At 47.8% G+C, this 23,480-nt stretch overlaps 1 protein-coding gene across 1 annotated transcript in view; it reads left to right on the top strand.

Moving 5' to 3' along the window:
- SLCO2A1 (solute carrier organic anion transporter family member 2A1) overlaps window positions 1-23,480 on the top strand; it is an 81,363-nt gene that overhangs the window by 20,295 nt on the left and 37,588 nt on the right. The window contains exons 2-3 of the mRNA XM_074312861.1: window positions 15,938-16,075; window positions 22,296-22,458. Coding sequence (XP_074168962.1) covers window positions 15,938-16,075; window positions 22,296-22,458 — 301 coding nt within the window. The remainder of the gene's footprint in view (window positions 1-15,937; window positions 16,076-22,295; window positions 22,459-23,480) is intronic.

The raw sequence follows: 23,480 nt of genomic DNA, 5'->3' as shown, positions 1-23,480 counted from the left end.
TTATCTTGTCTCCTGGCCTTGGGATGACCTTTTTTTTCCCTCTACACTTTCTGAAAATCTCCTCATCCTCAAAAGCCTAGCTCTAACCTGACTTTATCCAGGGACCTCTTCCTCACCTGCTTGTATGCTTAGTGCCTCTGGCGCCATTACTTGTCTTGCTCCTCTGGTATCTGCCCTGTCATCCGAGCGATAGTACTACATTGTGTACCCACACCTCATTGTCACACTGCCTCCGGAGGGATCTGGCCCTGTTTGGACCTTGGTCTCCCCTCAAATGTGCTTGGCCCATAATGATATTCAGTAAATGTTTGCTTATCACATTATTTCAAATGTTCCTTCAGGGCAAAATCAGAATAATACCCCCCTCCCTACCACACACACACCACACAGAGAGCCCCCAATAAAGTCTCAAAGTTGGCAGGCCAAAGGAATTGGAAACTGTCAGCACCTTTGCTGGAAGGAGGTGTCATTTCAGCTGTCACAGCATAGACACAGCACCCAGTGAAGGATCAGTCTTGAGTTGTGCGTGTTTTGGACTAAGTGAGCTCTTCAGGAGTGGATCCCCCATATAACCATGACTGACCTGGATTCACAAGTGTGATGGCGTTAGAGAGAGAAGCCTGCAGGTTCCTATGGGAGTGTGTCAGCCAAGGAGTAGCCTAGATAAGGGCCGGGAAGGCATCCTGTGGGAGTGATGGGCAAACAGAACTTGACAGGGGAGTCAGAATTAGGCCAGCAAAGAGGTAAGAGAGGGGACAGGAGAGTGTTCTAGGTGGCAGGCTGCATGCACAAGGAGCCCGACCCTGGATGGAGACGTATGCGTTCAGGGAGGAGACACAAGTGCCCGGTGGTGGGGCTGCTGCTGCCTCCCTGAGCCGGCCATGCAAGGGAAGGAGGCCTCTTCTAGTGTCGCATGCTGGTGGGCACAAGCTTAGAGTGAGTGTGGAAAAGGCAAAGTCTGGAAAAGCAAATCAGTCTAGAGCTCTGTCCTTTATAAGGTCTAGAAAAATTGGTGAACAGACCAGCTCTAGCCTGTGGGGAAGTTCCTTCAGATCAACTCTGATACTTGTGAGAATTTGCCAAGAAGGCAGGGTATTCTGCTGAACAGCTTTGAAAGGAAGGAGGTGAAATAGTTTCAGCTCATGGAGATAAGGAAGGCCCCCTCTGTCTCAGATGGGCTTCCTATGACTTCATCCAGAAGAGACGCCTTTGTGTTTGGGGGAAATCCTCATGAAATATGAGCAGTCAGGACCCTCCTGCTATAGATAGAAGGCAGAAGAGCCTGGGGATGAGAAAGGGGACAGCAAGGGTGGGGAGTGGAGCCCAAAGGCGAGACAAATCGAGGACGGGAGCAGAGGCGAGGCAGTGCATGGATGACCAGCACAGAAAGCATTGGCTAGCACGGTGTTCGTCTACAGTGGACAGTAAATGAGGAATAGAGGAATTAAAGAAATAGCTGGGTGAATTTGGAGGGATTTGCAGAATTCAAAAATAAAGCAACCTGCTTCCTCAGTCACCTGGAGAGCAAGAAAGAGCATACTTTCCCTAGAGCTGGAGGAAGAAATGTGAAGCATCCAGGAAAGGTGGAGCAGGTTTCTGGTGGGATCAGTGGGGACATCTGGGCCATAGGGATAGGATTCTGTCACTGAACTGAGGGGATGAAGGCTGACGGGATCACAGACCATGTCCCCTGTGCTTCTCACGATTGCCAGAAATCCTTGGTGTTCCTTGGCTTGGAAACACATCACTCCATTCTCTCTCTCCATTGTCCTGTGTTTCTCTGTATCCAAACTTCCTCTTCTTATAAGGACACCTGTCATTGGATTAGGGCCCACCCAATTGTGGTATGACCTCACCTTAACTTTATTGCATCTGCAAAGACCCTATTTCCAGATAATGTCACATTCACAGGTACGGGAGGGGGGTTAGGACTTAAGTATATCTTTTGGGAGGACACAATTCAACCCATAATACCCAGCACACAGGCTGAGTATAGTGTAGGTGGTAGAGAAAGTCCTCAGCATTTTACTTTGAGTTCCAGAAGCAGAGGGAAGGTGTGGAGAAGGATGCGAGATCAGTCATGAGGGTCATAATGGGTTGGAGAGGAGAGGGGCTTGTGGGAGGTGGAGGCCCGGAGGCCATGGTAGGGACAGATATCCCAGGTTCCCTGCCCAGAGTGATGTGCTGGCTGTATAATCCTTTGGGTCCATCGTTGGTATTTTGACTGTCATCAGTCAGTGGGGAAACTGAGATGACCAGGTTACATGTCCCTCCTACAATCTACAGGAGGTCAAGTGGTGGAATCTGGAATTGTGTTCATAGCTTAATGCTTAGGGAGGGCATTTCATTCTCCTGAGGTATCTGATGAAAGATAGAGATTTGAATGTTGGACAAAGAGCCTTTTCCTCCTGCCATCCTCCTGCCACCAGAAAAACAGAGGACGGAATGACACAGAAATGTGCCCCTATGTTGTGTCTGTCTGCTCTGTTGCTGGTTGTTTTTTTCCCCCCTGAACATCGTATCCTGGCTGCCAAGGGCTTGTTTCTCATGGGACTGAGTCTTTGGGGGACTGCCATCGCTTTTGGAGTGATGGGGTCTTGGGAGGGAGTGGGTACCTGTGAGAACAGGTTGGTTGTGCATCCTGGTCTCTTAGCAGGCAGGGGAATGCCGCGGTGACCAGGATAGTGTGTGAGAATGTGCCCATGCAGGAAAATGTTTCTCTGCCAGTGACAAGCCTGTTCCAGGGGAGTCCCCACCTCTGTGATCATGCTAGCTGAGCACACCTGTCTGTTGCGTGTGTGTGCAAATCCACTATAATGTAGCCTCAGGTGGAACTCTGACCTCAGAGTGGTGAGAGGCGACAGTGCCGACAAACAGAGCCCAGTATCATGGCTGGGGGTGATGTTGGCCGGCGTCCACACACTTACGTGCCTTCGCCTCTCCTGGTGAGCAGGTATTCACCCTCCTCTCAGAAATCTGCTGTTTTTGACTCTATGACACGTTCCTGAAGCTTTGTTCTCAGCCCTCGCTGTGGCTTTGATAGGGCTGGGTGTGCTGTGGTTTCTCAGGAACTCAGCAGCTTCTGAGGGAGGCTGTGGGATGGTCTTCCCAGAGCTGCTGCTGCTGAGGCCAAGTTGGTGGTGGTGGGGTATAGACCGTCTGGATTTCCCTGATCGAGGCCTCCATCCTCATCCTGCCAGGGCACTCGCTCGTTCCCTCTTCAGTCTCCTCACCCAGGTGAATACCAAGACACTGTCCCTCCTCACTGCTCAGTCTCTTCTCTGCTCAAAATCCAGGCAGGGCTGATATCCAAAATGGATCCAGGGTTTCATTTCTCCAAATGGAGATGTTTGGATCTCTGATACGGAGCTGGCTCTGGGCATAATTCTGATGAAAATGAAAGAGTTTATAAGGCTTTGGTAAGTAATTTACTAGCCTTCAAAACTTTGTGGGGAGACAAATGGATATAATAGAAGGAAAAAAATTACCAGTTTCTACAAGGACTTGACAATCCATTTTGATCATTGTACATCTGCCTACTTATATGTAACTGGTCGTGTCATTCACTGAAACTTATTCTTTCACATTGATTTATTCATCATCAAATATGTGCCCATCGGCTTGTCTCTTCCTCATAAAGTAGCCGCCACATGTCTGTGGTCCTTTCCCTCCTCTACCCCCCTGGCTGACTAGACAGGTATGTGCCTGGTGCCAAGATTGCCCCAGGGCCCACATCACTTAAGGCGGTTGTAATTGCAGTCTGGGCTCAGTGCCCTGTAGGAACAATGGAGAATGTGTAACAGGAGGGACATTCTTTGCCATCAGAAAGATAGATGAGTAGAAGCTAACCAAGAGATGGAGAGAGACTGGAAAGCCCCAGACAGAGGATGGTCCCACCCCCAAAGGCTTTGAGAAAACACATCATCTCACACAGCCATGAATTTTCCACTCAACTACTAATTTCAGCTGCTTATTACTACAGAGGAATGTAGGTAACTGAGAAGGAACCATTGAGGTGAGGAGTTCAGCGAGAGCTGGAGCAGGAGGGTCCTGGAAGCAGGGGTACTTGGCTTGATTTTCATCTAAGAATCCACTGGAGGGTTTTTTTACAAGGTCATGACAGGCTCTGGTCTCCATTTTCAAAAGATCACACTGACAGACTATATGGTTGTGTTTCCGTAAAGCACCAAACAGGCAAATGAACCTGTGTGGCTAGAAGTGGCTGGAAGTCAGGAGAGTCGTTACCCTGCAGGTGGATGGAGACTGAGAAGGGCACCGGGGGGCTTCCAGGAAGCTGGGAATGTCATTTCTTGATCTGGATACTGGTCCCTCAGGTGTCCCCAGTTTGTGAAATTTTATCAAGCTGTACCCTTATGACTTGTGCCTTTTTTGTGTGAATGTTAAAAAATAGGTTGGAAAGAGGAAAGAGTGGGCTTAGGCAAAAGGTAGGAACTTGTAATGGTGGCCAGGTGAAATATGACAGTGACCTAGACTAGAGGCAACAGTGGACATGGAGAGCGTGGGATAGATTCCAGGCTTGGTTTGGAGGGTGGAGCACCAGGGCAAGAACTGGAATTGAGATGAGGAGACAGTTCAGAGTAGTGAGAATGGTTTAGGGCAGGAATTTCAGGTACTGACCAGGAGTCAACGCTGAAATGTGTGGGATGCAGTTTACTGCAAGGCCTGGGGTTGAGGAGGGTGGTCTGCACTCTGGCCGTGGACCGGCGGCTTCAGCCTGCCCCCAGGCGTGGATAAATAGGACACCCAGGGCAAACGCATGTAGAGAGACAGGCAAAAGGGCTGAGGACAGACCCAGATACCATCCACATCCAATGGGGAAACACAAAAAGTCCCCCACAAGAATTTTGAATAAGGAACATTCAAAGATAGCCAGAGCATTGGAATGGCAAGTGACATCACAAATGGTGAGGGGGAAACCAGTTGTCAAATACTGCAGAACTTAGATAAAGCAATCATCGGAGAGCCCAGTGATTAGGCAGCTAGGTAACTGACCATCTTGGTGAAAACAATTTCCATGCCTCCTTCCCCAGATTTTCATAAGATTGAGCAGCTCGGTGGAACAGAATGAGGGCTTAATTTGGCATCAGTTGGCTGCTAATATTTACCAACTAGGTAACATGAGACAATTTTGTAAGCTTGCCTGAAGCTTTTATCATCTATAAACAAAAGGAATCATACCTACCTCCCAGGGCAGTATAAGTATTAATTTTATGCAACAAATATTTATTGAACATTTATTATGTGCCAAACAGTCTGCCAGGTACAGAAGGTACCAGGTGACCAAGGCTGACAAATAAGGAGACAGACAAACAAGATGATGTGAGGAAAATATACAGCCCCTCAGTACTTCCCTGTGGCCCTGATCCCGCCTTCTCAGGCAGTGGGGTCCCTCCTTCCTGGCTGGCTTCCTGGGGATCAGCGCCCAGCGCCCAGGGTCCTGGGCTCTTCTGGTACCATGTCCCCAGTGCTCACTTTCTCTCTTTCTGAAAAACTAGCTTTCCCTTCTTTCAGGGCAGGAAGAAGAGGGCTTAATCTTCAAACCCTTCAGGCAGATAAGGGAAAATAATAACGTCCTATCTTGTTACTGCAAGGAATCAGAAGAATATAAAGTAGGTGAAGTTTCCATATTAATACAGCCCGAAGGTTCTTTTCCTGCCAGAAATGGATTCACACAGTTTCCTGGATGGTGCCTTATTAGAACCTAACACATTACTCTGTGCCAACTTCCAAAAAAGTCACTAGCACTCGACCTCCATGAAGAAAAGCTTGTCTGACTTCAAAAAAAGGAAACAACTGGGAATTTCTGAAAGAAGGATTTGGACACCTAGTTATGTAATGTCCATGATCATTTTGATTCAAAGTTTTTCTTTTTCTGGGAAACCTGAGCACCCTGCTTCTAGCTAATCAGATAAAGTTGTCTCGTCTCCTGTGCTCATGTTTCATCTCTTCCCTTTTATTATTTTATTCTATGATTTCTAAAGCCTAGACTGCAGATCCTGGTCACCTCAGGTGGTCTGTCACCCTTTGCTCTTTCATTTCATCTTCCCTCACAAATGTCACCAGATCAATCCACACATCTGCCTTCTCCATCTCTAGGGCTGAGCCTCCGACAGGCCTCACTGGGAAACAAACAAACCAACCAACCAACCAACAACCACAACCAAAAGTGTTTGAGGATTACTGGTCTCAGGAACTAGAAAGCTCGTCCACTTCTCTTTCTGTGCCCTGTGTCCCTTCAAACAAGGCCACTGCAGTGGGAATCGACATGTTTCTTTACAGACGGTTCTCATCTTGATCCTTCCAAAGGTTCCCAGGACTCTGTCTTATCAAAGGCCTTTGCTAACTCATAATAATACAGAACACAAATGTATAAAATAACAACAAAAATTACAGAATGACGTAGGCTGGGACTTCCAGTGTCTGTTTGAAATGCATCTTACGTGGAGGTCTTCAGGTGAGATGTTTAGCTGTGCTGAGTGGACTCAACTTAAAAATGGCTGAAAGATCCTGGTCTAACCCAGTGTATTTGGAATCTGGCTCCCAGAGCCACATGGCCAGGACCGCCCCCGCCTCCCCCAGGCAGTGTGAAAGGTGGGAGAGATCCACTTCAGCACTATTCCTCGTGCCTGCTGTGATCTCCTATGGCCTCCTGGCCTCCACTGAGGCTCCAGGTCTCCCTGAGGCAGCTCTCACAGGCTTCAGAGAGTGGCCTCTCTTGGTCATATAAGTACCCTGACAGTAAGGTCCCTCTGTAGACCATAGAGGTTGGCAGTGGGGCACTGGAGAGAAAAATTATACTGGGCGGTGAGAACTGTCAGGGGTATGGTTCACTGGCCTCCCCTCCCAGGTCCGACGCTCCAGCCTAGCTACTTCCCTCTTAAGGAACAAGGAAGCTGTGATGGGAATGTTTTTCTTTTTAGATTGTTTTGATTTTTATACTTCCAAGGGCTCCCAGGACCTTGTCTTCTTAAAGGCATTTTTTAGTTCACAATAATACTAAAGATACCTTTTATTATTGCTGCTGTGAATACAACCAACTTTGACCCTGAACTTTATCTTGCTCAGGCATTCTTCCTGCATGGGAACATATTTGATTTCCTGCATCACTTCTTAAAAGAGACATTCCTCTTTGGGGCCACCGAGCCATGGTTTGGATCCAAAGTCACACCCTAAAGAAGGTACAGGAGGGGTAAGCAGGCCGAGGGGTTGAAGAAAGGCCTTCATTCCAGGACACATCTGAATCTTTATTTTATTTCCTTCTTCTTTTGGCAGGATAGGGGCAAAGGATCCCCATTTCCTCTCCAGCTCTAGGGGGCCTCTCAGGTGGGCCTCAAAGGAGCCAACCCAGACACCCTGGAAAGGGAGGACCCCTTTCAGATCCCTGCATCTTTGAGGTCACTGAGAAATAGCCAGAAGTTACCCTTTCTGAGTTCCCTTCTTCGCCTCATTACATTAGGGCCTCTTGAGCCCCAATCCTCACCTCCCAAGCCTTCCCCATTTGGTGAACTGACAAGCAGGACTGAGAATGGGCTAGGAGGGTAGAAACACTGAAAAGCAGAAATATAAGTGAAGATGGGCAGACACCCAGAGCCAGCACCACTCTCTGGCCATGTGATTTCTGTTGGAGATACACAACCACTTGGGAAGATTCTAGTCAATAAATGAGATATCAGGATGCATGAGGGTGGTGAGGTGGGGGCAGCAGGGTGGTGGCGAAGGACCTGGGTACACTTTTTGGTTTGACTACTTAGTCCACTGACAAGTGTATATCGCTTTTGTGTGTGTTTGTTTGTTTGTTTCTTCCTCGTTGAAAAAGTGGGGACAAAATCATTTGTTTGCTAGACTTAGAATCTGGCAATAGATTGTGTTTATAATTCAAGACTGCAGACTGGGCACCTGTTTGTCTTCCCTCAGCTCCAACACCCTCATTACACTAAAATTAATGAATAACAAAATGGTGAAAACCAATAACAGAAAAAAAAGATTGTGTGTGGATGGAGACGTCAGCGCGGGAGGGTGTGTGGCAGAGGCGGGAGCCCTTCTCCTTTGGCTCTCAGCTTGCTTGCGGCCAAGTGAAGTGATCCAATAATGATACAAATGCGGATAGAACAATTTAAAGTTGGGAGGAGTAGGGAGAGGTGTGGGACATGCAAGGACAAGTGGGCGAAATCCTCTTCTATAATGACATGTGGTTTAAATAAAGATAAATCAAGAAATTGGAGAACAAGCATTGTATTTTGAGATGTGTGCCTGTCATCCGCAGAAAAACTGAAAACAGAGGTGGTTGTCCCTGCACTGCAGTACTGGTGATGGTTGGAGCTGAGGGCAGAGCTGAGCTTCGTCCTGCTAGGCCCTTCCATAGTACTTGATTTTTAAAACATACGCATGGAATACATTGATTCAAAATAAAGGGAAAGCAATGGAAGAGTGAAAAGAAATGTAAATGGACTTACGAGTACACAGGAGGGATTCCAGCTGACTGTGAAAAGGAGCTCCAGTGTTGCTCAAACCCAGTGGAGTGGTTGCCACGGCGGTTCATGGCTGGGGCTTCCCACGAGATATGTGAGCCTCAGTGGTGTTCCTTTCTGCGGTGCCTAGAGACAGTGTGTCTCTGTCTGTCTGTCTGTCTATCTGTCTGACTGGAGACAGAAGGAACAGAATGGACTCTGGGGCCAGATTTTGACTCCCACAGGTTGGACGAACTAAAGCAAGAGGCACCTTGGAGTCTCGTCTCCTCCCTCAGGGAGCTTCAGGGGGACCCTCAGCACACTGAACTCTGCCTGCATTGCTGGGAAGGGTGACAGTAAGGTTTCACTGGGCTCTTCTTTGCTCTTTCTCTTCTCTCTCTCCCACCCTGTCTCCTTCCCTTCCTCTCTCCCTTCCTGCTTTCTGAAGAATAGTTCATTTAGATTGCTGACAGTTGCCTTTTATGAATAGAAGCAGTTGTTCCAAAGTAGGAGGTCACAACCTGTGTCGTAGTCCAGTCCCATCTCCTGCTCGTGAATGATTTTCTTCCCACTCCTGGGCTCTCTCAGTATATTAAATTATCTCAGAGACATCACATTCCAGTGGCCATAAGGCATCAGGTAAATTTTCTAGAGGATACACGTGAACAAAATCAGAGTTGGTTGGCAGCAGAATCAGTGGTTAAACAGGTAAAAACCCTGTGGGGATCACATTTCAGACCTTCTGCCCAGGGTCCCTATAACCATGATTAGAGGGCCTCCGATTATAGTTCCAATGTTTAGTTTGGAAAAGAAGGTCATGGGTGTGTAGAGCAAAGGAAACCAGGTGTACACTTTGACTCTTTCTCATTCATCCAGAGCTGTCAGGGTTTCCCTCCTGGTCCTGGTTTCTCCTTTATGGTATTACTTACATCTCTGAAGCTTGGCTGGGGCATGGCACCCCACTCCGAACCTTCACTTGGCATCTCAGCATCTTTGTAACCTTTCTTAGCTTTTGACACAGATAGAAAAAGGCTCCTCTTTATGAGAAGAAGGATCTTCAACCAATTTCCCTGCTTCCTTCCTCTCCACACTTCCTCTTTATGTTCCCTAGGATTAGAGAAAGAATAAAGCTGTGAGCATGAGCATTTGACATCACAGAGCTTTCTGCCCATCGTGCCCTGCAAAAATGTTCTTCCCCGTGCATTAGCTTTCTCTTCTAGCTTCCGTCTATAAGATGTGCCTAAAGATGTGTAGTTTTAACACACACACACACACACACACACACACACACACACACACCTAGATGTTTACATTAGCACACACACACAAACTTAGATATTTACCTGGGTTTTGACCCTTTCAAAGTGGGCCCCTTGAATAAACAAATTTATTCCAATACTAAAAAAATACTATTTGTGAATTTTTTTTCAAAGCCTCAGAACATTATTTTGAATACTGTCATGGTTGCGAATCTTTTTAAAATTAAGTTTTCCTTAGATTGATTTTATTGAGGCATAATTTACATACAATAAAATGCACAGATTTTAAATGATTGGTGAGTTTTCACAATTGTGGTGTAAATACCATCACAATCAAAATATAAAATATTTCTACCACCCCAGAACATCCCTTATACATAAATGCAAAAATTTAACTTTTTAGTTTGGGTTTAGAAATATCCAAAAATGATTTGGGCCAAGTAAATAAGCGGGGGCAACTAAGCTCACAAAAGCCATTTTGTGCCTTGTAAATTTTGTGGCTTACAGACTGATTGAAAGCAACCCTGAAGAAAGAATTCATAAATGATTGAGGACAGATCATTGGAACGAATCTGCAGCTTCCCGAGTGGCTGCTCTGATGGACGTATATTCTGGAGCAAGGGTTCATCGTTAGAATATTTAAAGATACACTCGTTCACTTGGCAATGATTGAGCCCTGATTATGGACCTTGCAACAGGGATGTGGTGTCTTAAAAAACACATCATCTTAGCTCCATGAAATCTCCATGCTGGAGGGAGAGAAGAGGGGTCAATACATGAGGAATCAAATGCATGATGTAATTTTAGGAAGGGATAGTGCTTTGAAAAAGAAAAATGTATTAGGAAATAGCAAATGATGGTGTGCTATTTTAAAGAAGATAATACAGCCTCTGTAACATATCTTTATTTTCTTTTCCTTTTGTGAAGAAATCACAAGACTCAGATTTTACCATAGCTGTTTTCCAAAAGGGACATGGTATCCTTCCCTCAAGTATATTTTGCAGAATACTAGTATCTGTTAAATAAAAACAAATAAATAAAAAGTGTATGTGTTGGGGGGGTGTCCTGTGGTTAAAGAAGTATGGAGACATTTGCATAAAATAAAGTTAAGCAGTTCTTTACTGAAGTTTTTCTCAGAGGTTTGAGTATGCTAATGTGAATTATAAATATTCATGAGGGAAGACTATACTATGCAACGTTTTCCAAACTTTTTTCTCTTGGGAATCCTTTCCACTTGGAGCATCTCAAGCAAGTGGTATTCTGGGGAACACATTCTGGGGATTTCTGTTCTAGAGTTCTCAGGCTACAGGAGAACTGAAAGCAACAGGTAGGTCCAGTTCCTTGGGCAAGAGGAGGGAGTGGAGGAAGCCTCTACATAATAAATATCCTTCAGTATGTGGGCCAGGCAGGGTGCCAGGTTCTTTGGACACAATCTCCGTGCAAGCCTCACAACAGCAACGTGAGCAGGTGTTATCAGCATCTTTTCAGCCTATCTTAGCTTCTTGGCTAAAAAGATAGCTCCCATTTACTAGCGGGGAGCCCACGGTCAGAGAGGTCAGATACATAGCCAAAGGTCAGGTCATTCCTCACACAGTTAAGATTTCAACCTAGACTTGTTCGACTCCAAAACCCAAACCATCAAAACCCGTAACACAGATGGTGGAGGGAGGGTTGCAACCCAACTAGCAAACTGTTTCCTTCTCCCACCAATACATCTACATGTACTCTTAAATCCCATGTTCTCCTCCAGGGTTGGATTTCTAGTTCTGCATTGTGTCAACTGTCTGTTGCTCCATCTCATGCTGGCCATGGTCAGCTCAAGCAGCCTGGGTCATGGTCCTAGGGCCCCATCCATGTAAGCTCAGTAGATGGGGCCAGATGTCTAAGGCCGTGAGTAGCCCTGGCCAGAAAGCCCTGATGGAACTATCCACCCACTTATTTCTCTTCTCCTGTCATTTTCTCCCTAACTTTACCTCCCTTGCAACCACATATCTCATCTGCTTCTCCATCTGCTGAATCCACTGGAATGTGAGGGCCCAGATATATGCCAGCATTTCTGCCAGGGCACACACAAGGCCCCCAGACCTGACAGGGCTGCAGTGGCCAAAAGCTAGTGATGATGTTGGTTCTGTGAAGGGGTGTGGGATGTGAAAAGGGGCGAGCTGACTCTAGGCGGAATCTTCTACCTCATATCTGGGGGTAGAAAATGGGGAATTGCTGTGTGTACTGGAAAGAGCAAAGGCGTGTCTTTCAGGAAAAGATCTGAGACAGATTTTTTTTTTTTTTTTTCCCCACTGTCCTCACCTTCCTCTCAAGAGACTGCTGGGAAATTTGGTAGAGATTAGTCACTCCTGTTAAGTCATTACTAATTTAGTTAGAGGGAGACTGGTCTTTTTTGAGCTTTATGCTCAGATACTCAGGTGTTTCAAGACTAAACTCACTGTCCTCCCTCTACTTCTCTTCCGGGGCCCCGATCTCCAAACACAGCCTTGCCCCCTTCCCGGTCCTCAAGCCAGCACACTGTCCCTTTTGTTCCACCTTTAATGAATGACAGCCTGGTCAACTCAACCTCTGTAGGAGCCCTGCCCTGGCCTTCAGTCCAGCCCTCCTAGTCTCTCCCCCAGGCTGTTATGACAGTCCTCACTCCTCTGCTGCACGCTGCCCTTCATTCCAGCCTTGTGCCAAGCCATCAAGATGCCTCTGTGCAGAAGGATGCTGGCACTTTTGGAAGCAACCTTGAACTAGATGCTTAAATGAGCCCCTGCTGGGCAAGGGGTCCCCTGATAGGTAAGGAAGAGTTATCCAGACAAAGAAGGGGAAGATGGTTCTGCAGATTGTGATCCAAGACACAGACAATGAATGTGTGCTGTGAGAAACTTGAGTAGTATGACCTTGAAAAAGAAGGGCAAGGTGTGTGGCAATAGGTGTTGCAGCTATCTAGTGCTGTGTAACAAAGCAACCCCAAACTTAGTGCTGAAAACAATGACACATTTCGTTTGCTCATGAACCTGCCATCTCTGTAAGGCTTGGTGGGGATAGCTCATGTCTGTTCCACCTGGCATTGAAGGCTGGGGATGGAATTCTCCAAAGGCCACTCCATAACATGATGCTGGCTGGAGGCTCAGACGTTAGCTGGAACACCAACCTGTGGCCGCTCCTTACAATGTGACATCTGTATTCTCAGGGTCCCAAGAGAAAAAGAGGCAGATAGATTCTTTATCGACTCTAAGGGCTTAGCCTCAGAAGTCACACAGCCTCATTTCTGCTTCATTTTCTTCATTAGAAGCAAGGAGCTAAGATGGGCCCATATTGAAGGGGAGGGAACAGAGACCCCACTTTTAGATGAAGGAATGTCATTGTCACATTGTAAGAGGTGTACATGGAATGGGAGATAATGGTGTAGCCATTTTTGTTCAATACAATCAGCCACGACAGAGTACGGAGCCACAGAGTCAGGCATGGTTTAGGACCTGCAGCGTTTGGAATATCAAGGACATTGGTGTGTTTTTCCAGGTGTACAATTCTGTATTACATCATCTATAAAGACATTGGTTTTTATCATGTAGGAAGTGGGAAGCCAGCGAGAAGTGTTCATTTATGTGTCATGTGCCCACCCTTGTGTTTGAGGAAGCTCTTCTGGGGTGGTGGGATGGAAGGCTTGATGGGGCAGACAGGAGACCTGTAAGAGGCTATTTCAGTAATCCAGGCGAGTGAGGAAGTGGCCGGAGGCAAGGCGTAACTTGGAGATAAAGGGCAGGTCAAGACAGAAACACCAAGAAGAAATCACAAGGCTCAGCAATGATGCCAAATGCCTGGGGTCAAAGAACAGGGACATCTAGGAGGAGTCCAGGCTTCTAGCTTGGGGAACTGAGTGAAGATGATGGGGCATGAAGGAAAAACGGGAGAGGTTTGTGGGGGAGAATGATGAGCCCTATTGGGGAAGTGATTAGTCTGAGGGATCTGAGAGTGTCCACGTGGGCACATCTGGCGGACAGTGGGATGGACTTGAGTGGAAATCTCTGGGAAAGTCCTAGATGAGATAGTGAGATGGGATTTCCAATGAATGTGTGTAGAAAGGGTGCCTTGTCCAGAGAAGGGGACCACGGACCGTTTTGGGGGGGGGCATTAGCCTTTAGGAGATGACAAGAAGAGGGTCTGGCAAGGCATCCCTTGATCAAATTGCCTCTTCCCTGAATTTGGCCTGGACCAGGGACTCAGGACTTAAGAATGCTCTGATGCCCTCTGTCCGTGGAAAACCATCTGACCTAAGCAAATCACCTCACTCTCCCCGTCACCATCTTGTGTTGCTTTCCCCTTAACCTGGTCCATCATTCCTGTCTTCCTTTCTGTCTTCTAGTGGAAACTCCTATAAATTAGAGAGGTCTGTGGCTTGTTTTTCTTTTCCTAATCTTCACATATTGCCGTGTGCACACAAATGGTCAGCGCCAAAATACGTCCTCTAGTCTCATCAGAACCCACTTTGATCATTATCAGATTCTGCTGGAGGAGCTTTTCCAAATGACACATTTGGGACTTTCCTCCCACCAATTTTGAATCAGTCGGGCCTGGCCTCCTTACTGCAAAGACACTCCCCCCACACACCAGGTGATTAGGAATCAAAGCTGAGTTAAGAACCACTGATTTAGCCCAATTACCTCACAGGTGGGGAAACCAAGGGCCCAGGAGGGCGGAAACCGGCGGAGGTTGCCCCGTGGTGTGAAAGGCAGGCCCAGAACTCTCCTCTCGGGCATCTCAAGGGCAGCCCCTAAGGCCCGAGGGCCTGCTCCATGCAGGCTGCTATGCTAGGTACTCAGGTTCTCCATCTCTGGACTTCAGTTTCCCCATTTGTAAAAGGGAGTGGAACTAGATCATTTTCACAAATACCTTTATCTCAAAATAGTACGAATTCCCATTTATGAAATGAAGCAGAGTAGAGCCTTCCTAGGGAGGGCTGCTTCTGCCACTGCCACAGGTGAGGAGTGAGATGGCCATGTAGGCTCAGGGCAGGTGGCCATTTAGAGAGGTGTCTGGTTTCACAGATGTGATGACTTCCTGGGACTTCGAAGCTGCGAGTGTGGATGCGTGGGCAGGCAGCCGGCGCTGGGCCCTGTCAGGAGCCCAGGCTGGCCTCACACCGCCTCTGTCTGCCCTAGGAAAGGAAACCTCAGCTCTGATCCCACAGCCCTGAGCCTGTGTGGCACCTCACTCCTCAGAGGGGCTAGGATCAGCTTTACAAGGAAACAGAAATGAAAGGGGAGCCCCAGTTGCTCTCCTGAGATGCCAGCCCTTCAATTAAGAGAACTTTGGCAGACTATGAAACATAACGGCACCCCACCCTTCCCTGGAGGAAAAGTGCAATCTCCAAAAGGGGCACCTTCGAGGGGAAGGGGGTTAGGGAGGTGGGACTCCTGGCTCTGAGCTTGCTCTGGCCTGGCCCAACAGTTGAGGACCCAGGAGAGCCCGGAGCTCAGCCTGGAACTGATTCCAGATGCCACAAATCCCTGTCCACCCTCCCTGCTGTGTATCTGTCCCCATCAACCACAGAATTCACATTTACTCATACCCACAGGACAAGGTAATGGGGCAGGATGAGATGCAGAGACAATGGGCTGGGCCTTCCCCGACCCTTATCATCCATCCAGGGTAGGAGCCAGCCCGATCACAGATACCCCTGGTAAGAAGCTCAGGGACATTCATTTAAACCAGGGGGTTTGGTGCATCATTGGGGTATTAGAGGTGGGTCTTGGTGGATAGGTGTTGCTGGGGGCGGGGGGAATGGAGTTCAGGTGAAGAGGACTGGAGCAATGCGGCCTAGGGCTTGTTAGTGGCCCTGGAAGTGACCTGAACTGGCTGGAGAGTGACCTTCAGCTCTTACAAGACACAGGATGGAGGACGGTGCAGCCGCCTGCAGAGAATAATTCAAGTGCTGCTGCTGATTAGTCAGGCCTTTCCCGGGGCTTCTCCAACCCTGTGGTTTCCTGGGACATTTATGGCAACAGTGATCAGAATGGCAGGAATGATAGGAATGGCTGATACGCACTGAGTGAGTCCCACTGGTATAATGATGGCATTTCACCCTCAGGACCACCTGATAAAGTCAGTGTACCCAAGTAACGGGTGAGAAAACAGCCAGGGAACAGAATGGCAGGCCCCGGCGGGCGGCCAGGGCTCACTGTGCAGGGCCCTGATGGACCGAGGTGTCTCCCCCAGGTGTTCGTGCTCTGCCATGGCCTCCTGCAGCTCTGCCAGCTCCTGTACAGCGCCTACTTCAAGAGCAGCCTCACCACCATCGAGAAGCGCTTCGGCCTCTCCAGTTCTTCCTCGGGTCTCATTTCCAGCTTGAATGAGGTAAGCTGGAGGTTCTGGTCCATCTGACCCCACTTGTGCATACCTGACTGCAGGGTCGGGGCGGGGGAGAGGGGGTGCTCCAGCAGGATCAGAGGGATGGGGAGCTGGGATGGACACATGGGGAAAGGCGACAGCCAGATGCAATGGGCATGGTGGAAGCAGCTACATTTCCTGAGGCGTCCCTGCTCCAGGCACTGAGCTGAGAGCCTTTGGTGGTGCCTGACCTGGGGTCTCCTCTCAACAGCCCTGTGAGCAGGTGCCCCGTTCCTCCCACTTGAGGGATGAGGGCACTGGGTCTCAGCAAGCACGGCAGCTTGCCCCAGGTGTGTAGAGCTGTCGCCTCCAAACTCTGGGCCTCTAATTGAGTTCTGTGATCACCCATGAGTTTATGTGGCCTCTGCCCATGCCCAGTCCAAGGGGAGGTGAGCCCCAGGACTACAGGTGGGGAAGCAGCCCCAGGCCCAGGACCTTCTGTCTTATGAGCATTACAGGAGCCAGAGCTGCTCAATGGCTCTGACTCCCAGAAAGGTTAGATCTCTGTGACTTCCCAGCAATGTGGGTTTCACAGTCCCTCAATGACTGTACATCAAAGTTAGAGAAGATAGAGTGGGCCGAGAGGCTGGGGATGGGAGGTCAGATGGCAGAGTCAGCCAGGCAAGGAGATGGGGCTCCCAGGCCTGGCGTCTCTCTTCTCTCCATGAGGCCCACTGCTCTGGGATGGAGGCAGTGGCCTCCCCATCCCGGGAGCCCAGTTTTTCGTCTGGAACATAATTAGATCTTTTCTTGACTTAGTGAAATTCGATGTAGTAATTTAGAGACTGGAGCTCTCCCAAGATAGCTTCTAAGATGGAGCTATAACAGAGGATGGGCCTAACACTGCCCTCCCCCTCCAGCCACCACCTTTCAGTCTCCCCACCCCCCAGCCTGCTGCCCCTTTGCCCTTCACGCCTCCTCCACCCTCGATGGCCCACACAGCAGTGCCCCTCAAGAGCCCTCCCTTATGCCAAGTCCCCCCTGCAGTTCTAGGAGGAGGGGCCTCTTCATAGTCACGTTTTCCAGACAAGGAAACTGGCCTCAGGAAGCCTAAGGAGCCATCCCAGGTTGGCCACATGTGTGCACACAGTGCAGCCAGGGTCTGAACCTGGGTCTTTCTCATGGCTGCCATGCTAAGGCCTTCCTCTGAATCCCCAACCCATCTCCTCTATCACCTCGCCCCAGTCCCATGTCCACAAATCTTGTCTTCCAAGCACATCGCTGGAGCCTCTACTGGGCCCCTGTGTGCACGTACTCCCCTTCATGAGCTAGTCCCCCACACCTGTGACGTGCCCATCCCTGTACACATATAGACCCATGGCCCATCCTGTTGGCCTGATGGGCCTCAGATGCCCTCCTCTGAACTCCCAGTCCCCGTGTATGCCTTCACTGCTTTCTGTGTGTGTGTGTGTGTGTGTGTGTGTGTGTGTGTGAATGAGAGAGAGAGAGAGAGAGAGAGAGAGAGAGAGAGAGAGAGCACATGCGGGTGTCTCTATCTGAGTGTGCGTCTGGAGCTTCCCAGTGGTACCCAGTGATGGAGTCTACCTCTTCATGTAGATTGTACTCTCCTACAGGACAGGGACCTAGCACCCCTCACACAGAATGAACCCTCCTAAATATTGGCCTATGACTTTGATAATGCCCCTGCCACGTGTTGCCCTCACTCATGAAGGACATAGGGAAAACAAATCTCTGACATTTGTGTCACTAACAATCCTATCCCATGACCCTGGAAGGCATTACTAATCTACCACAGTTCTCCTTGCTGCTGAGTCCAGACTCTGAATCCTCCTCACAGTTTTCTAGGCACATCTACTGATCAGTGTCAGAGCTGCCATGTAAGGTAACCCTCTCTTCCACCACAGATTATGATAGCCAAATCTATGATCCTCCATGGTTAAATTTTCATTTATATTTTTTCTTTAGGCTTGGAACAAAAACATAGACCTAGGAACAATTGGATTTTTCAAGGGACAAGGAATAGCCAGCAGGGACATGTGGCAGAGCATATGACAGCAGGTTGATCAGGCAAATAAGGGGCATAATATTTCCACAGGCTATAGTTCAATGAAAAATGAAAAGAATTCACCCATTACATCTTCTCTTTCCCAAACTCAGAAGAGATTTTCAACAATCTGGTTTTAAACCATAGGTGTGGTTTGAGACAAATACCATAAAAAAGTTCATTCCTCAGACCTAACAATCCTGTGTGTGTGACCACACGTATGTGTGTATGTGTGTTTGTATATCTGGGTCTGTGTGTGTCTGAATATTTGTGTGTGTCTTTGTGTGTGACTATGTGTATGTATCTGTGATCTGTGTATTTGTGTGTGTGTGTGTGTGTGTGTGTGTGTGTCTGTCTGTCTGTGTCTGTAGTGGGGATGAAGGAGTGTACAGTGTAGAGAAGACAGGACAGGAATTTAGCCAAGGGTTTTCTACTACTTTCCCTTTAATTCTGATGTAGGCCTTTAGAAACTGACAGAGTAGTAAAGTAGGGGTCTTATCAGGAGAGCAGAGGGCAGCTAAACCAGGGGGAACTTTCATGGTCAGGCTCGAGGCTCCCAGCTTTTGTGGTAGACAATGGCTTTTTGAGGAAAGCTGGAGCAGGATGAACAGTCTCGTGAAGATGAACCCTCTGGAAGAGATGACTGGGAGACACTAGAGGTGGAGGACAGTGCATCCAGATGTTGGCTGGCTGGTAGGCTGTGCCACTAAACCAGGCTTGAGAGGTTGGGGAAGAAGATGGACTCCAGCGATACTTGAAAAGAACAACAACAACAAAGACAGTATTTGGCAGCTGCTTGAGTGCAGGATTGAAGGCACTACCTACCATGCATGAGGAGGCTGCCTGTCAGAAGCCTAAGGGATGTGAGAAGAGAACCAGGCCTGGTGGAGGGGAAGGTGAGGCCATCTGGCACGTGGTGCGTAGCCAGGCCAGCCAGGGGGCATGAGTCTTCAGGCTGCAGCTCAGACTCAAAGCCTTATGGGGCTCAGCTGGTGAGGTGAAGGGGAGCCAATGGCTGCGTATAAAAGGCCAGCGCCAGAAGGAGGAGCTTGGCTAACAGAGAAGACTTTAGGCATCATGCCCTGTGAAGCAGTGGCTTTTTTTGCTCACATCTATAGGCCAGACCTGAGCACACAAAGTCAGTGTCCTAGAGAAACCCCACCTTTAATGCCTCTCGTGAAACTGCCCTGGGGCCTCTTTGGTTTGAGACCTTGATGGACAGGTATGTGTTATAATACAAATGGGCTTTGAAACAACTTTCAGATGGTCTAACAGGAAGTTCACAGAGCTCTTTTAGGGGCCACTTCAGGTCTGAGGGCTGGACTGCAGAGGTTTCATCAGCAAGGACAGCTTCATTTTTAAAAATATATTTGAGAAAACTTGTCTTTTCAAAGGAGCTCCACTCTAAAGAGAAGCCAGCATCAGTCATAACAGCTGTGGAGGTCCTCACTTCCCTTGAGAAACAAGCACAGGCCCTCAGAGAGTGCTGGAAAGGCCTCCCCAGATGGGCGGGGACCCCGGTCCTTCCTCCCTGAGCCCCCTTTGGGCCTTCCTCCATTCCTCACCCTGACCTTTTAAAGTCAGCCTGTTGTCTTAGTTGATAAGGTCCAATGTTTACAATCATCTTATATAAAACTAGGAGGGAACAAAAAGGAAATAAAATCTAAGAAGCTTAAGAATAAAGCGTTGTTTCCTGTTTCAGACAGATGAAAATCTGCTCATATATCATTCTAATGATAAATATGACATTTATTTTTAGGAGTAAATGAAACTAACGGTAGTTCAGATTACAACAAGAAAAATAAAGTTGTGGGAGGAGTGGTGGTTATATTTTAAATAACTTTACACTTTAAATTATATTTAAATTATAAGCATATTTAAATATAATTTGAATTATTAAATACAATTTAAAATATACACTGTGTTTAAAATATAACTTAATTATTTGTTATAAATATAAGTTATATTTCAATAACTCCTTTTTATTGAGATATATTTACAATTAAACATTATATTAGTTTCAGGTGTACAACATAATGATTCTATATTTGTATGTCTTGCGAAATGATCACCACAGTAAGGCTAGTTAACACCCAGGACCTCACATAGTTATACATTTTTTTTCCTTGTGATGTGATTATACTTTTAAATATTCAATACAGCATAATTAACTATAGTCACCATGCTGTACATTACATCCCCGTGACTTACTTATTTTATAACTGGAAGCTTGTACCTTTTGACCCCCTTCACCCATTTCACCCACCCCCACCCACCTTTTTCAGAGGAGGCCTTAATGAGAATGTTCAATCTGAGCAGAGATCTAAAGTAGCTTCAATGAGAAGGGAGCCTGTGGACATGGAGGAGGGAGAGGCCTCAGAGGGAACAGCAAGTACAAAGGCCTGAGGAAGGCAGCAGGTGCTGTGTTTAAAGAGCAGCTGGAGGCAGGGTGGCTGGAGTGGAGGGAGGGAGAGGGGCAGAGGTAGGAGAGAAGATGAGAGTGGTAGCAGGGAAGGGGGCAGGCTCCACAGGGAAGAGGACTGCTTTTTACAGTTGTGGGTTTGAGCAGAGGGAACATGGTCTGACACTTCAACAGGACCACTCTGGCTGCTGGGTGGAGAATAGACTGCAGTGAGGCAAGAGTGGAGCCCAGGAGCCCAGTTAGGAGGCAACTACAGTAATTCAGACAGGATATGATGGTGGCTTGGGTTATGTAGTAACGGAGGTAGTGAGAAGTGGTCGGCTTCTGGGTGGCTGTTGAAGGTCTGGTGGATGTAGGTGGGAAAAAGCAGTTAAAGATGATGCTCAGGTATTTTGCTTGAGCCACTAAGAAGATGGAGGTGCCATTTACTAAGATGAGGAGGTGTGGGGAGGGGAGACCAGGTTTCCAGGGTAAGGATTTGGGGCGTGCTAAGCCTGTAGGAATTAAAACAGATATAGAACACGTAAAGCCATGGGACTGGATGAGCTCATCAAGAGGAGAGCAGAGATGCAGGGACTAAGCTCTGAGAGTTGAGAGTTCAGAGAGATGAGAAGGAACCAGCCAAAGAGACTGAGAAGGAGCAGCCAGGGGAAGGGAACTAGGAGAAGGTGGTGTCATGGGAACTCAGTGAAAGAAGTGTTGCAGGTAGAAATGGTCAACTGAATCAAAAGGTGCTGAGAGACCAAGTAAGAGAACTGACCAGTGGATTTGGCGATGAGGAGCTTGTTGGTGATTTTGGCAAAACCCCTATTTCCTGAGACAGGGGCTCCTGCTTTTCTAGCGAGAAGGAGACTGGAGTGTGCATAGGGGGGGAGCTGTGGCTACTGACACTCAGGGCTGCTCCAGTGCAGATGAACTTAGGTTCTGGGGCAGAGGGTCACGTCTTTGGATAGAGTCCTGGTCAGAAGATCTGCCAGCATCCCCTTTTGCCATTTAAGACTACTTCCCAAGCTGTGGCCTTCAATTTCCTTCACTGGCTCTGGGTGGGGCCAGAGAGCACACCTTCCAAGGAGCCCCAGGGACATGGAGTTACTGATGTGTCCAGCTGGGGAGGGATTTAGGGGGGCTTTAGTTCTCATCCCTCACTGACAGAAGTGGAAGAAAGTCCAGGGAGGGCTGGGGGCAGGGCAGTAGCAAAACTACTGGGGCAGAAACCCACTTCAAGAGGCAGTAGACCAGTCTAGTTTAAGACTCAGGCAATCTCTATGGATATGGACAAATTACTTAATATTCCGATCCCCAATTTTGTCCTCTGTAAATGAGAGTTGTTACCTGATGAATCAAGATAGTGTATGTTGCTTGGTGGCTATTCTGACTACCAAGCCCAGGTCCTTAAGAAGGTTAATTAGGGAACATGTGCTACTCCTAGGAGCCAGCCTGAGTTGGAGGCATCCTTGGATTTTGACCCCAAACGTTTGCTCCTAGGATGGTTGAAATTAAGGTTATGAACTTTTCATCGTTTCTGGCTACTTCCCTTGGTCTGGTCTCGAAGGCTGAGATTGGGAAGGGTTTCGGACAACAGGGATGTGCATGGGCTTGGCCCTCAGCAAGGCTGACGCTGGACCTCTGCCTGGGCCCCAGCTGGCCCTGGGCAGCCTCTGGCTTCTCTGCTTTTCCTGGATAAGGTACAGTCAGGTCTCCGCTGTGCGTGGGTGAGGACGAGTCTCTGGTCTCACGCGGCCCCTCTGCTCTCTCTGCAGATCAGCAACGCCATCCTCATCATCTTTGTCAGCTACTTTGGCAGCCGGGTGCACCGTCCACGGCTGATCGGCATTGGGGGTCTCCTCCTAGCTTCGGGTGCCTTCGTCCTCACCCTCCCACACTTCCTCTCACAGCCCTACCAGTACACCGTGGCCAGTGTCGGTAAGTGGCCTCCAACCCCTGCTCCAAGGGGATGAGGAATGAGAGCACATCTCACAAAGTTGGTGGTGATGCTTCTGGAGGAATAGATACCACCCTGAGCTTCTCCAGAAAGCATTCTTGGCTTTTTATTGCTTTGTTTCTTCCTAAAGCATGTACAGGGAAGTCAGAACATACAGAATTATATGGAGCTGTGGAGCAGCTATCCTAGCTCTGACTTGCTGAGAATGGAGCGTGCGGCTGGTGGCTCACCTCCCCTGTGATTCTCTGTGCTTCGTGGCAGGAGTGAGCCACTGCATATAAGTGGGACCCTTGTGACTGGTGCCTGTGATGGGCTTGGGAGGAGGGGCAAAGCATCGACCATGATGAGGTCTGTGGACTTTCTCTATGTGTAATCATGGATTTAACACTTCTGGACATTTGCACATCCATCCATCCATCCATCCATCATTCTTTAGGTTGCAATGAACTTACACTATGATCTTATTTAATTCCCCTGGACACCTGTGAAGGGGAGAAAAGAGGTCTAAGATGAGAACATCGTCTCAAAGATGTCCAGTGATGTTTTTCCCAAGGACGCCAGTCAGTTAGGGAGAGACAGACTCAGGCCTGATTCCTAGACAAGTGGCCCTTCATTGACACAGAGCCTCTGGTTCTTAGTGATATGGCCTGTGGCAGGGAGAGATATGTGAGGACTTTACATAGTTTGTAAACATGAAGTTAAATACCACTGAATCTCCGGTAAGAGTTCCCATTTCTTTAAACATTATTTTATTTTTTAATATGAAAAAATTCAAACTACAGCGAAGTTAAGAAAATAATATGACAGACGTATATACTGACCATTAAGATTCAGCAGTTTTCCTTCAGATACCTCTTTTTTCTTTTCTTTTTATTTTTAACAACTTTCTTGAGCCACAATTCACATACCATACAGTTCACCCATTTAAAGTGTACAATTTGATGGTTTTAGTACAGTATGTTATTTTTTCAATTGCGGTAAAAGATACATAACATAAAATTTG

Source organism: Rhinolophus sinicus, linkage group LG10, assembly GCF_036562045.2.
Source record: "Rhinolophus sinicus isolate RSC01 linkage group LG10, ASM3656204v1, whole genome shotgun sequence".
NCBI classification, from domain to species: domain Eukaryota; kingdom Metazoa; phylum Chordata; class Mammalia; order Chiroptera; family Rhinolophidae; genus Rhinolophus; species Rhinolophus sinicus.
Note: the sequence above shows the minus strand (reverse complement) of the source record. Positions and strands in the feature narration are given on the sequence as shown.